The sequence below is a fragment of the Lepidochelys kempii genome, chromosome 2, assembly GCF_965140285.1.
Source record: "Lepidochelys kempii isolate rLepKem1 chromosome 2, rLepKem1.hap1, whole genome shotgun sequence".
Classification (NCBI taxonomy): domain Eukaryota; kingdom Metazoa; phylum Chordata; order Testudines; family Cheloniidae; genus Lepidochelys; species Lepidochelys kempii.
In genome coordinates, this window is record NC_136381.1 from 206274809 (window position 1) to 206287771 (window position 12963).

The 12963-nt window shown below is 39.1% G+C and overlaps 1 protein-coding gene across 3 annotated transcripts in view; it reads left to right on the top strand.

The window, feature by feature from the left end:
• Positions 1-12963, top strand: part of CPVL (carboxypeptidase vitellogenic like) — a 97547-nt gene that overhangs the window by 41284 nt on the left and 43300 nt on the right. For all 3 annotated transcript variants that reach the window (XM_073333608.2, XM_073333606.1, XM_073333607.1), the window contains exons 11-12: positions 4851-4946; positions 5623-5796. In XM_073333608.2, coding sequence (XP_073189709.1) covers positions 4851-4946; positions 5623-5796 — 270 coding nt within the window. The remainder of the gene's footprint in view (positions 1-4850; positions 4947-5622; positions 5797-12963) is intronic.

Here is a 12963-nt window from a genome sequence, read left to right on the forward strand (position 1 = left end):
AGTGTCGAATAGAGGGGAACGATCACGTCCCTCGATCTGCTGGCAATGCCCCTACTTATACAGCCCAAAATGCTGGTAGCCTTTTTGGCAACAAGGGCACACTGTTGACTCATATCCAGCTTCTCGTCCACTGTAACCCCTAGGTCCTTTTCTGCAGAACTGCTGCCTAGCCATTTGGTCCCTAGTCTGTAGCGGTGCATTGGATTCTTCCGTCCTAAGTGCAGGACTCTCACTTGTCTTTGTTGAACCTCAGAGTTCTTTTGGCCCAATCCTCCAATTTGTCTAGGTCCATCTGTATCCTATCCCTACCTCCAGCGTATCTACCACTCCCCCCAGTTTAGTGTCATCTGCAAACTTGCTGAGGGTGCAATCCACACCATCCTCCAGATCATTTATGAAGATATTGAACAAAACCGGCCCCAGGACCGACCGTTGGGGCACTCCACTTGATACCAGCTGCAAACTAGACATGGAGCCATTGATCACTACCCATTGAGCCCGACAATCGAGCCAGCTTTCTATCCACCTTATAGTCCATTCATCCAGCCCATACTTCTTTAACTTGCTGGCAAGAATACTGTGGGAGACCAGTGTCAAAAGCTATGCTAAAGTCAAGGAACAACACGTCCACTGCTTTCCCTTCATCCACAGAACCAGTTATCTCATCATAGAAGGGAATTATATTAGTTCGGCATGACTTTCCCTTGGTGAATCCATGCTGACTGTTTCTGATCACTTTCCTCTCCTCTAAGTGCTTCAGAATTGATTCCTTGAGGCCCTGTTCCATGATTTTTCCAGGGACTGAGGTGAGGATGACTGGCCTGTAGTTCCCAGGATCCTCCTCCTTCCCTTTTTTAAAGATGGGCACTACATTAGCCTTTTTCCAGTCGTCCGGGAGTTCCCCCGATCGCCATGAGTTTTCAAAGATAATGGCCAATGGCGCTGCAATCACATCCGCCATCTCCTTTAGCACGCTCGGATGCAACGCATCAAGCCCCATGGACTTGTGCACGTCCAGCTTTTCTAAAAAGTCCCGAACCACTTCTTTCTCCACAGAGGGCTGGTCACCTCCTCCCTATGCTGTGCTGCCCAGTGCAGTAGTCTGGGAGCTGACCTTGTTCATGAAGACAGAGGCTAAAAAAGCACTGAGTACATTAGGTTTTTCCACATCCTCTGTCACTAGGTTGCCTCCATCATTCAGTAAGGGGCCCACACTTTCCTTGACTTTCTTCTTGTTGCTAACATACCTGAAGAAACCCTTCTTGTTACTCTTCACATCTCTTGCTAGCTGCAACTCCAAGTGTGATTTGGCCTTCCTGATTTCACTCCTACATGCCTGAGCAATATTTTTATACTCCTCCCTGGTCATTTGTCTAATCTTCCGCTTCTTGTAAGCTTCTTTTTTGTGTTCAAGATCAGCAAGGATTTCACTGTTAAGCCAAGCTGGTCGCCTGCCATATTTACTATTCTTTCTACATATCGGGATGGTTTGTCCCTATAACCTCAATAAGGATTCTTTAAAATACAGCCAACGAGTAAGCTACCCAAACAGTTCTAATCTGAAACCCTGGCCCAACTGACTTCTGGATTTCTAGGGCTGATGTCAATAGGGCCAGGATTTCACCTCTAGACACTAAAGACCTGGTCCTGTAAAGTTCTGCATACCATCCATTTCCACTGTGGGATAAAGGCTCATGTGTATTTTGTATTCATGCCATAATACAGATGAACTAAATAGGTTGAATAACAGGGTGTCGCAAAAGCTTGTGTATTTGTCATGGGAAAATAAACTTTGAAGTTAGCTTTTGTAACCTTGTAGTAAAAAGTTATTAGGCCATGAAGCTGATTTACACCAGCTGGGTATCTAGCCCATTAATTTTTGTCTCAGTGAAAATGAAGAAACATGCCAGCTCCCAAAGTGAAAGAAGAGGTTTAACCTATCCACTTCAATATGTTTGAAACATTTCTGCATATTCTACTTGCATATTGTATCTGTACAAGAAATACAAGTTACTACAACAGTTACTACAATTGCTTTAAGAGTACCAGTACCTGTTTGTTCAGGGCAGAAGTTTCTCATAAACACATCTCATTAATAGATATTTGAGCCTGTTGCTGCTGGCTGCCATGTTAAGTGACCTTATTTGTGACACTAGTAATTTGGGAGAAATGCGAGATGTTGTAAACTGGGTTTGAGCCTGTCTTTGATTGTTGAAACAAGCTTTAACTTTGATCTTTAAAAATGAGTTAGTATGAAGGACTGGCTGTGGGAATAAAAGTGAAGGACTGAACATTTTGTAATAGATGTAATGATAAATGTGTTTACAGTATATTACTAGAATAAATTACACTTCCACCCAGCTTGAATTTCTGAGGGGGAAAAATACAAAAGTTAAATGACGACAAAGTGGCAGATTTCAAAGAAATGCATTCCTTAAGGATAACTTTCAGTTGGTACAGATTTCAAACCTGTTGTTTTTTTAAAAAAAAAAAAAAAAAAAAAAACCCTCCAAAGTGAAAAATAATTTTGCTTCTACAGTGTATCTTTCATGCAAACAGTAATTCAGCACTTATGGTTAACTCTTGTTTGATAAAATATTAAAATTAATTTTGAATTCAAAGCTTATGACTGTCAGTATGACATGAGTGTATTTTTATAACACAACAGAGGGATGCCAACATGATTTATAAAATAATAGTTCAAATTCATTTCTGTTGGAGTGGGGCACAAGTTCTTGTTCTGCACATGTGACTCTTGACTTCGTTTCTTTACATTTGTGTACATTAATGTTTCCACTTCAGGGAGTCAGTGGTGATGGCTCAGGGTTGGGCAGAGTGGTCTCTGAACTATCATGGGTGTAGCTTCAATAATCTCTCTTAGAAGCATATGTAGTTGCCTTTATTACATGTTGAACTATTTAACGCTTCAGTATATGCTTCTAAGACAGAAAAATAGCTTTACTTTGCATAAGGATGCATGTTGAAGAGGCTAAACCTTTTATAAAAAGGATCAAGCTAAGTATTAAAGGTCTTTCTATGGATTTTTAATGGGACTTAGAACAAGCCCCAAGAATAATCTGGTAAGGATCCAGATTGCAAAATTCCCAGCGTTCTAATTTCCTTTTTCTAGCTAATGGGACTAAACTGGTTTCTAGGCAAAAGATCTTATTTTATTCCAAGTTCTTGTCATATCTTTTTAATTGTTGGTAATATCACAGAGTTGTTAATAAAGCTCCTTAAGCTTCAAAACCTAAAGACCCTTTCCAGTCAACCCACCATCCCACCCACCATTGAGTGACTAGATGGGCAACAGACTCAACCTGTTGAACCAAGGTAAGGGGCAAATTCTGGATTAGAAGGCCTCTTTGAGAACGCTCTGACAGTGGGCACATAAATCAGGGGTAATTGGTCTGAAGATTCCAGCCGCTTAAAGTGATAAAGCCATAAAGAGCTTAATATTTCAAAGAAACACCTTGAATTGTACCCAGAAACCATCTGGAAGCCAGTGCAGTCTGTGAAGGATAAATGCATGACGCTAAATGAGAAGGCAGAATGCATCTGTCCTAGATTGAGATTTTTGAGTGGTTTTCAGGTGTAACCCATATTCCAATCTGAAATAATCAGATAGCAAACTAGAAGTAAAACTCCAGTTTAGAAGCCATAAATAAATATACAAGTAATCATAAATATAGACAGGCAAGCCCATATACTGCATAAATAGCAGTGAATTCTTTTTCATAATGAAATGGATAACCTTTGGACTTTGCAATACACATAGACGAAAGTGTAGACTGTAAAGATATTTACATTATTTAGAGGCAAATTTAGGTTCATGAACTCTCAAGTTTCCTCCCCCACTCTGAACTCTAGGGTACAGATGTGGGGGCCTGCATGAAAACCTCCTAAGCTTAATTTTACCAGCTTCGGTTAAAACTTCCCCAAGGTACAAATTAATTTTACCCTTTGGCCTTGGAATTTCCACTGCCACCACCAAACTTTAACTGGGCTTACTGGGAAACGTAGTTTGGACACGTCTTTCCCCCAAAATCCTCCCAACCCTTGCACCCCACTTCCTGGGGAAGGTTTGGTAAAAATCCTCACCAATTTGCATAGGTGACCACAGACCCAAACGCTTGGATCTTAGAACAATGAAAAAGCATTCGGTTTTCTTACAAGAAGACTTTTAAAGGAATCACCTCTGTAAAATCAGGATGGTAAATACCTTACAGGGTAATTAGATTCAAAACATAGAGAATCCCTCTAAGCAAAACCTTAAGTTACAAAAAAGACACATAAACAGGAATAGTCATTCTATTCAGCACAGTTCTTTTCTCAGCCATTTAAAGAAATCACAATCTAACACATACCTAGCAAGATTACTTACAAAAAGTTCTAAGACTCCATTCCTGTTCTATCCCCCGCAAAAGCAGCATACAGACAGACATAGACCCTTTGTTTCTCTCCCTCCTCCCAGCTTTTGAAAGTATCTTGTCTCCTCATTGGTCATTTTGGTCAGGTGCCAGCGAGGTTCCCTTTAGCTTCTTAACCCTTTACAGGTGAGAGGATTTTTCCCCAGGAGGGATTTTAAAGGGGTTTACCCTTCCCTTTATATTTATGACATGAACCATGAAAGTATATTCCTGAAATTGACTGGAAAAGATTCTGTTCTCTTATAATTGTGGCTTTAGCTTTGGAAACTTAAATAGCTTTCTAATATTAATGCATGGAATGAAATTCATATTTAAACTCCAGTAAGAACATGACATAAAGAGCAAGTTTAATTGAGAAGCAGTTTTGATTGTATGTTTTGTATTTTAAATACATATGTTTATCTTGGTTTCTCCCTCCAGGTATTTGATACTCTTTTGAATGGTGATGAAACAAATTCTTCCTACATTCAGAATGTTACAGGATGTAGCAACTACTTTAACTTTTTGCAGTGCCAGGTAAACTTACTATTGCAATAACCAAAAGCCCCAAAACAAAAGAAATTTACTGTCTAACATAAGCAAATGTCTTATTCTGTATGTCAGGGTTAGGAAATTGCCTGAATGTAGTAAAGGTGTGTGTATAAATGTAATTTTAGTGCCAGTCTACCCACACACCTAAGCACATGCTTAGCTCAAAGTATGAGTTTTCCCACTGACTTCAAAGAAAATATTCACATGCTTAAAGTTAAGCACTTAAATACTTTAGCTGATCAAGGCCTTACTCAGCTTAAACACTTGGTCTTTAAGCCATCTTTTGTAGAATGCACTTTGCAATGTTAGAGAGCTGCTATGTATTTCACAAATTCAAGCCCGATCATGTTTGGTAATAGAATGATCTCTGATGGGAGTTGAATTCCTTTCCATATACAGCAGAAATAGAACAGTATGGCATCTAAAATATCTGGTAATAAGTCAGTTTAGACATCCCCCTCCATTTTCTCTTTAGGCTCAAGAAGAGCTGGGGGGAGGAGGGACCTTCCCCTTTATTGTAGCTTATTTTAGAGTATCAGTGGACTCACTGGCTAATGTCTTGAATAAACAAGAGTTGGCAGGGGTCAGGGGTTTTGATCTTTATGTATGTGGTCACACTGCTGAAAATTGTGTTTTGTTTAATGCAGCTTTCTTGTAACAGGAGCCTGCTGACCAGGAATATTTTGGAGCGTTTTTATCACTCTCAGAAGTGAGGAAAGCTATCCATGTGGGAAATCTTACCTTCCATGATGGGTCTGCAGTTGAGAAGCATTTGCTTGAAGATGTGATGAAGACAATAAAGCCATGGTTAGCTGTAATTATGGATAATTACAGGGTAAGAAAGTAATGGCTTCTAACTTCCTACTCTGGGGGTATATCTTCACTACAGAATTAACCCAGGCTCTTATCCCTAACCTGCTCCGGTGTGTGCACACAAACCTCGGACCGGAGTATGGTGCTTTCAACCCAGGCTAACAGGCCCATCCTGGGGTCTAAGCTAAAGCTCAAGTGTTGTTATCACGTCAGGCGGTAAGCCACCCACTTTTCAGGCAGAATGTAGTCTATCTAGTGCTGGTAGCCCGTCGGAACCATCGGTGGAAGAAATCAAAAATAGCTTGGTATCAGGAATGAATAGATGAAAGTTGTAGCAGTAAATTTTTGGTAAACAAGATTGTGTCTTGGTAGGTGTTCACCAACTATCTGAGCTCTGACATGGCTGAATTGTCATAAAGTGAGCAATAATGCACTTAGAAATACAGTTGGGCGTTAACACATCATAATTTATTGTGGGGAATATGTGAAGAAACAAGAATGCCATGTGGTACTTGTAGTGATGGGAATAGGGCCAACTGGTCTTTAATAGAGCATAATAACATATAGATTAAGAGCTACTTACCTGGTGTTTTCCCACTGGACACTTGGAATTGTATCAAGAATGCACACAACCATTATTTGTAGCACCCACTCTGTTCTTAGTTAAACTATTATCATTTTTCTTTTGACAATGTGGCATTAATAACTAATAATCTGATTTGAAAAAAAACATTAAAATCAAGCTTTTAATGCTCGGTTTAGCCTATTGAAAAGTTGAGGGCCCAGATCATCCATTATGGCTGAGAAGAATGGCCCAGTGCAGTTTGGGAGAGGTCAGGGTGAAAATATGGCCTTTATGTTCCTCAGTCCTATGCGAGTCCTGTACTGAGTTCAGTCCTCTGGCCTAATGTATCGGATTTAAAGGCTGCTCTGAAGTTGCACTGGCTGCCAGCAGCCCCAAGGGTGCAATATGGCAGCCAGGGATCAGCATTGCACAGGCAAGCTCGGGTCACATTTGCGATGTTGGGAGCAAAACCTCTTCATGACATCCCAGGATCTGGGCCAAGATTCTTAAATGTAACTGTGATGCCAAGGGATGTGAGCTCGGAAGACCGTGCAGATTTCTTGTTTTGAAACTACAATAGTCATTTTACTCAACTCAGTAGTCTGAGGTAAGAAGCACTTTTACAAAACTTGTGAGTTTATTTCAGTTTTTAAATCTCTCCTCTTCTGAAAGTTTGTCATGTCTAATTTATTTTGCTCATCTGTGGCTCTGTTTTTTGCTATATATCTCTTGAGAGCTTAGCACGGTATTCAAGGTATACAATTGATTATATAATTTCAATACTCATTCTTTATATAATATGTACCTTATTTACCAGTTTGACAATTGCTGTCCATTTAGCAGATATTTTCATTGAGTTGTCCACAGTGACACCCAACAGGTGTTAGTGGTTACAACTAATTTAGAACCTAGCACAATATGCTTTATTTTCCGTTTGTCAAAACTGAATTTCATCTGTTGTTAATTCTGCCTGGTTATCTAGTTGTGTGGGTGCTCTCTGAAGTTCCTCAATTTTCTCCAGTCTCAACTAAGTAATAATTTTGTATCTTTGGAAAAACGTTGCCACCTCACTCTTCAGCCCTCTTCTGGAACACTAATGCGTATATTCAGCACTGTTTTCTTTATCTATCTCTGGGGTGTTTCACTATGATTTTTTTTTCCATACTGAAAACAGGCTGTTCATTCCTACTCCTTGTTTTCTACCTCTCGACCAGTTTTTTGTACAGTACAGTACTTTTATCATTCATTAGCTCCTTAGCTATTTGCTTTTCAAATTCCTTCTTATTCTCTCAATTCCCATCTTCCATTTTTCCTGCCATGTTTTGTTCCTCTCACATGGGCTGAATTTCTATTTCCTGAAGGGTACCTGTGTGTCTCAACTAACCTCCAGATGGTTTGCCATTAAACCAAACCTAGAGTTGTTTGCTTCCTTTTTTGTTTAGTTGTATGCCTATCTCCTGTAACTCTTTTACAGAAGCAGCACTTGTGGTTACATAATTGATCTTACATTTCTTAAGCAAAACAAAATGATCTGTTGCATAAGAACAGGAAGAGCAGGACAGGCAAGACTGGTGGGAAAAGTGCAGTTTTAGTGGGAAGGGGAAAGTGGCGGTCAGGAGCTAGGGAAACTATCCAATATGTTCTAGCTGCTTTGTGCTTCTCTAGACTGAGGTGCAAAGTTACAAGGAGAAAAAGGTTGTAACGTTCATGCTACATACCTTTAAATAATTAAATAATACATTGTAGCATTTTCTTTAGGATTCTACATGTAGGAAATATTTAATTCTAAAAACAAAGGAATTCCCACAAAAATTACATTAAATTGGAGTTAAGGTTGTGAATATAGCAATAATTTCAGTAAAACTTTATAGTGATATAATTATACAAGAAACAAGTATTACAAACCATGAAATTCAGAGTTCAGGTTCAACTTAAAAGAAATTCATGTTAAGATATGAAAATACATAAAGTACTCAAACAACCTTAACTCTGCCCTATAGTGACACTGGGGAAGGGGGGGGCGTGGAAATAGCCAATAGAAACTGAAAAAAAATCAGTCTTTTTAGAAAAAATCAGTTTAATCTGTGAATAAGAACACTAAAAGATAACACTAATTGTAGGCTTATTGCATGGCATCAAAACAGGGCAAAGTTAAGGTTGTTGAAGTGTGATATTCTTTTAGAAAATGAGATGTCAGAGGATCTCTGTAGAAGTCTGGCGTATTAGCAATGTACGTATTTCTTTACTACGTAGGAATGCGACATTATTACAGTAATGTATGAAAGGTTTTTTGGGGGAAAAAAATCCCTTTTGATATAATTCTTGCTTCAGAAGGGCTACTGGAATTACTGGTAAAAAGTGGAGAGAAAGCAAAGTTAATGATTCTAAATGGGCACTTTCTCTTCATACTATATTCTTGCTGGAACCCCGGATGGGTAATTTCTGTCAACATATTTATTTTGTTGGATTGCTATTACAAGAGGGGTAGTTCAGATGCATTGGGAAGGCTCTTGGCTAGAACAGCTTACAGATCAGACTAGTAAAGTACAATAGGTCCTCGTGGGAAGCAGAACCTCATAAATCTCTTGCTGTTTCCTCTTTTCAGATTCTTCTCAGATATTTAGTATGTTCCAGAAGACTGAAAAGGGTTTTGACTGCTGTTTCCTATTTTTTTTTTTACTGAAGACAAAGGCTGCAAAATCTTATCTAAAATATTTCACTACTTGCAAACTGGACAAGCGTTTGATTTGTGTGTGCACACACATGCTTGTCTATGCAGTTGGGTTTTTGGCTCCGATTCCCCACACTTTTCAAATAGTGGAATTTGATCAAGCTGCCTTGCTTTAATTTGGGTAACCTTTTCCTCCTCTTGCAGCTGCCTAAGAACTTTACTGAAATGTTTACAGACTTCTGTCAAGCTTTTGCCAGAAGATGCTTTATCTTGTCACTTTTAAGGAAATATTATACCAACAGGTTCAGACAGCAAGTAAAACACGGCACATGTGCAACTTGGCCATCTTTCAGTACTCTCCTATAACACTGGCTCGTTTGTTCTTTATGAAACCAGGGAAAGACCTCAGGAACTAACGCATGCATATTTGGTCTTCAAGATGTTGGCTGCTGTTTTCTTAATTGAAATAAGAGATGCACTGTACACTCTATTTTTCAAAACCCTATCACTGGATGAGAGGGAAGTTTCTTAGAGTGACATTCATTTAGTAAATTGTCCTGGTAAGCAAGATTTTGAAGATTACACTGTTGCCACTTGTTGATATTGGCAGAGGGATAGTATAATAAAGACACAGTGCGACACAGTTGCTATGTTGCATGAGGCAAATCATGCTTACTTGTCTCATGGTGTTGCAATGGCTGTGAATCATCTGAACCTGGTGTTTGTGTGTTAAAGAATTATGGCGGGCTACTTTTGGCTCTCTGGTCTCTTGGCAAACTGTCTTTTTGCCTGTTGCAGCAGTTATTTGGGATGGATTAGATATTATAGTTACAGGTTTCAGAATAACAGCCGTGTTAGTTTGTATTTGCAAAAAGAAAAGGAGTACTTGTGGCACCTTAGAGACTAACCAATTTATTTGAGCATAAGCTTTCATGAGCTACAGCTCACTTCATTGGATGTCTCTAAGGTGTCACAAGTACTCCTTTTCTTTTTGCATATTATAGTTACTGGCACTTCATTCTCTGGTCTTTGCTTTCCATCTTGATTTATCCAATTGGGACATCAGGTGGCTGTTGAAATCATTTGTCCTATTTGGATGTTGTCCACCATTCTCTTAATAGAGCCATTTTGCAGAGGATACAGTGCTTATGAGTGTACTTGAGTACAGATGTGCAAATAAATAGGAATCAAGTAAATAATTTATTTTGGTGAACATGTAGCTCTGGGAAGCTGTTGTACTACAAGGAGGGAAATATGAATGAAAAAGGTCAAAGTGTAGTAAAAGTAGTAGTAATCTTAAATGTCAGAATCTACATATGCCCCCATTCCCTCGCATAATGAATTGCACTGCAGAAATCTTTCCCTGTGAAAGATCTGTGTCCCTGCTCCAGGAAAATTCTACCGCCTCTCCATAATAAGTTTCATCTATTGGTCTGAAAGCACTTGCAAAGGTGGGTAAGCATTATTATCCTCATTTTGCAATTGGGGAAACTAAAGCAGAGATGTTGTGACATGCCCAAGGTCCTGCAGCTACTCAGTGGTAGGGTAATAAATAGAATGTAGTTTTACTGAATTCCAGTTTGGTGCCTCAGCCACTGGGCCATGCTGCTTCCATTACTTTGTGTTCATATGAAAAATTATATTGAACACTACTGTTCCAAAAGGAACACTTAAAGCCCAGGAAATGCCAAAACTAAGGCTGCCTATATGGCCTTAATTCTACCTCATGTGCATGACTATGTTCTTTAATTGCACGATCTCATTCATTACACATTCTGCTCTACTGAGGGCTCAGATGTGGTTAGTTGAATAGCAGCATAAATTCATATTTATCCTGTGGTAACTGCAAATAGAATATGGCCAAAAATAAAGAACAGCGTCTGCATGACTCCGATCCTGCTGTGCATTGTCCAGTCTGTGCACTGAATGAGGCCAGGGGTCCGCAGAAGAAAACTGTATGTAACCATACAAGTTAACCATACAAGTAACGATGTAACCATACAAGTACAGACTATCGTAATTCGTATACCCAAGGAGGCAGAATTAAGATTCTGTAGGCAACATTAATTTGGCTTATTTCTGTGAGCAATAGTAATCCAGTAGTGCCTCCATCCAAGAATCTCCTAGCCCCTCGTAAGTGTTAACTACTCCTCATTTCAGTGATGGTGGTTTTTTCCCCACTTTCAGATTAGGTGTGGGAGTGAGGCTTGGAGATTGTGACATGGAAGGCTGTGGCATGACAGATTAAAGATTTTCTCTTCGTCTCTCCCCTCCCCCCATGCTACAAATATCATTTTTCCAGTGTTGAGATTTGTTTTCTTTCAAGGTTCGGGCTTCCAGTTTGTATGAGGCGTTTTTAAATAGGTGTTCTTTGTAGATGCACCCTTCTTGTCACCCAAACTTTATTTGCTATGACTTCTGATTGTTGGATGCCCTAGATATTGAATTCCACTTGTGGTGGCTACTTAAAAGATTCTCTTTTCAGCAGATGAACTCAACCATCTAATAAACTAGATCATCATGAACTGAAAAATATTGAGGCTCGAGTGGAAAATGGTGCTTGCTCTAATTGGAGCTAAGATTACTATGAAACCATAGGCATTTCCTGTTGCCAAGATATTGTGTTGGTCCCTGAAAACTTTGTAGGCCAGTGTTGGAATGTTGCTGTTGACCTCTGAACAGTTACATTAGAGAGGTTAACTTGCCTTGGGGGTAGGGCTTAGTATTGCAGTGTTTAAGAGTTCATCTAGTCAGGAAATTGTGGCTGTAAAGTTACATAGCCCTGTCGCTTATCGTTACACAGCTCATTAAATCACAGCTAATTGCATCTTCACTCTTCCCCAGTATTCAAGTCTTAATGTTTCTCTGCCTAATTAGCACATTAAAAGTTTAAAATCCATACCATTGTGCTTATTTTACTTGCTTACTCTACACCAGACAATAAAATTTGGATGTCAAATTTGTTCTGATTAAAGGAAAACTACATTCAGCTTATTAAGTTCAGTAGCCTGAAAGTTCATGAGGTAGGTGCTTATTTAATTATTAATCTGAAGTGTATTTGAAATTGGAATTTTTGAGGCCACTATGCACTACTTTAGTTTGCTAAACATTTGCCTTTTTATCCTTTTTGCTACTTGTTGAAGTTCTCACTCTCTCATCCATACGTTGTCTATTTAGACTCTATGTTCTTTGGTGCAGGAACATTATCTCTAAATCATCTATCATTGTTTTGGCATCATATCAATATACTGGAAACAGTCAAGTTATGTCTCTCTTGTGATAATGGAAAAGACATTTCAAATGTATATGGTAAAACCATATGGGTAATTGATCTAAATGGGAATTCACTTTGAGGCTCACATCCATATAGTTCATTAGAGTACCAAAAGTAATCTTCCAAATCCAGAAAGGTCTTTTGCCAACTCCTAAACTCAAAACCACACTGTAACACAGTGTGTTCAGTTTAAAAGAATAGCATCTAACTTGGACTTTCAGTAGAACTACTTTATTACGTACAAGGGTCGCAAAGTAAAAGTAATTAGGATCAACTCAATGATTCTTTGCATGTTTATTTGCTACAGCAACAGTATATAAACCAGAATGTGCATTTTATTGTATTGTATTGTAGTGAAGCCTTTTTAAGATGTGAATTATGCCACATTTACTTTTGTCCTAGCTTGAAGTCTTAGCATCTGCTTTCCCTTTAAGGAAATGGATATCCTAGAATAGAATATCAGGATTGGAAAGGACCTCAGGAGGTCATCTAGTCCCACCCCGTGCTCAAAGCAGGACCAATCCCCAACTAAATCATCCCAGCCAGGGCTTTGTCAAGCTCGACCTTAAAAACCTCAAAGGAAGGAGATTCCACCACCTCCCTAGGTAATGCATTCCAGTGCTTCACCACCCTCCTGGTGAAAAACTTTTTCCTAATATCCAACCTAAACCTCCCCCAC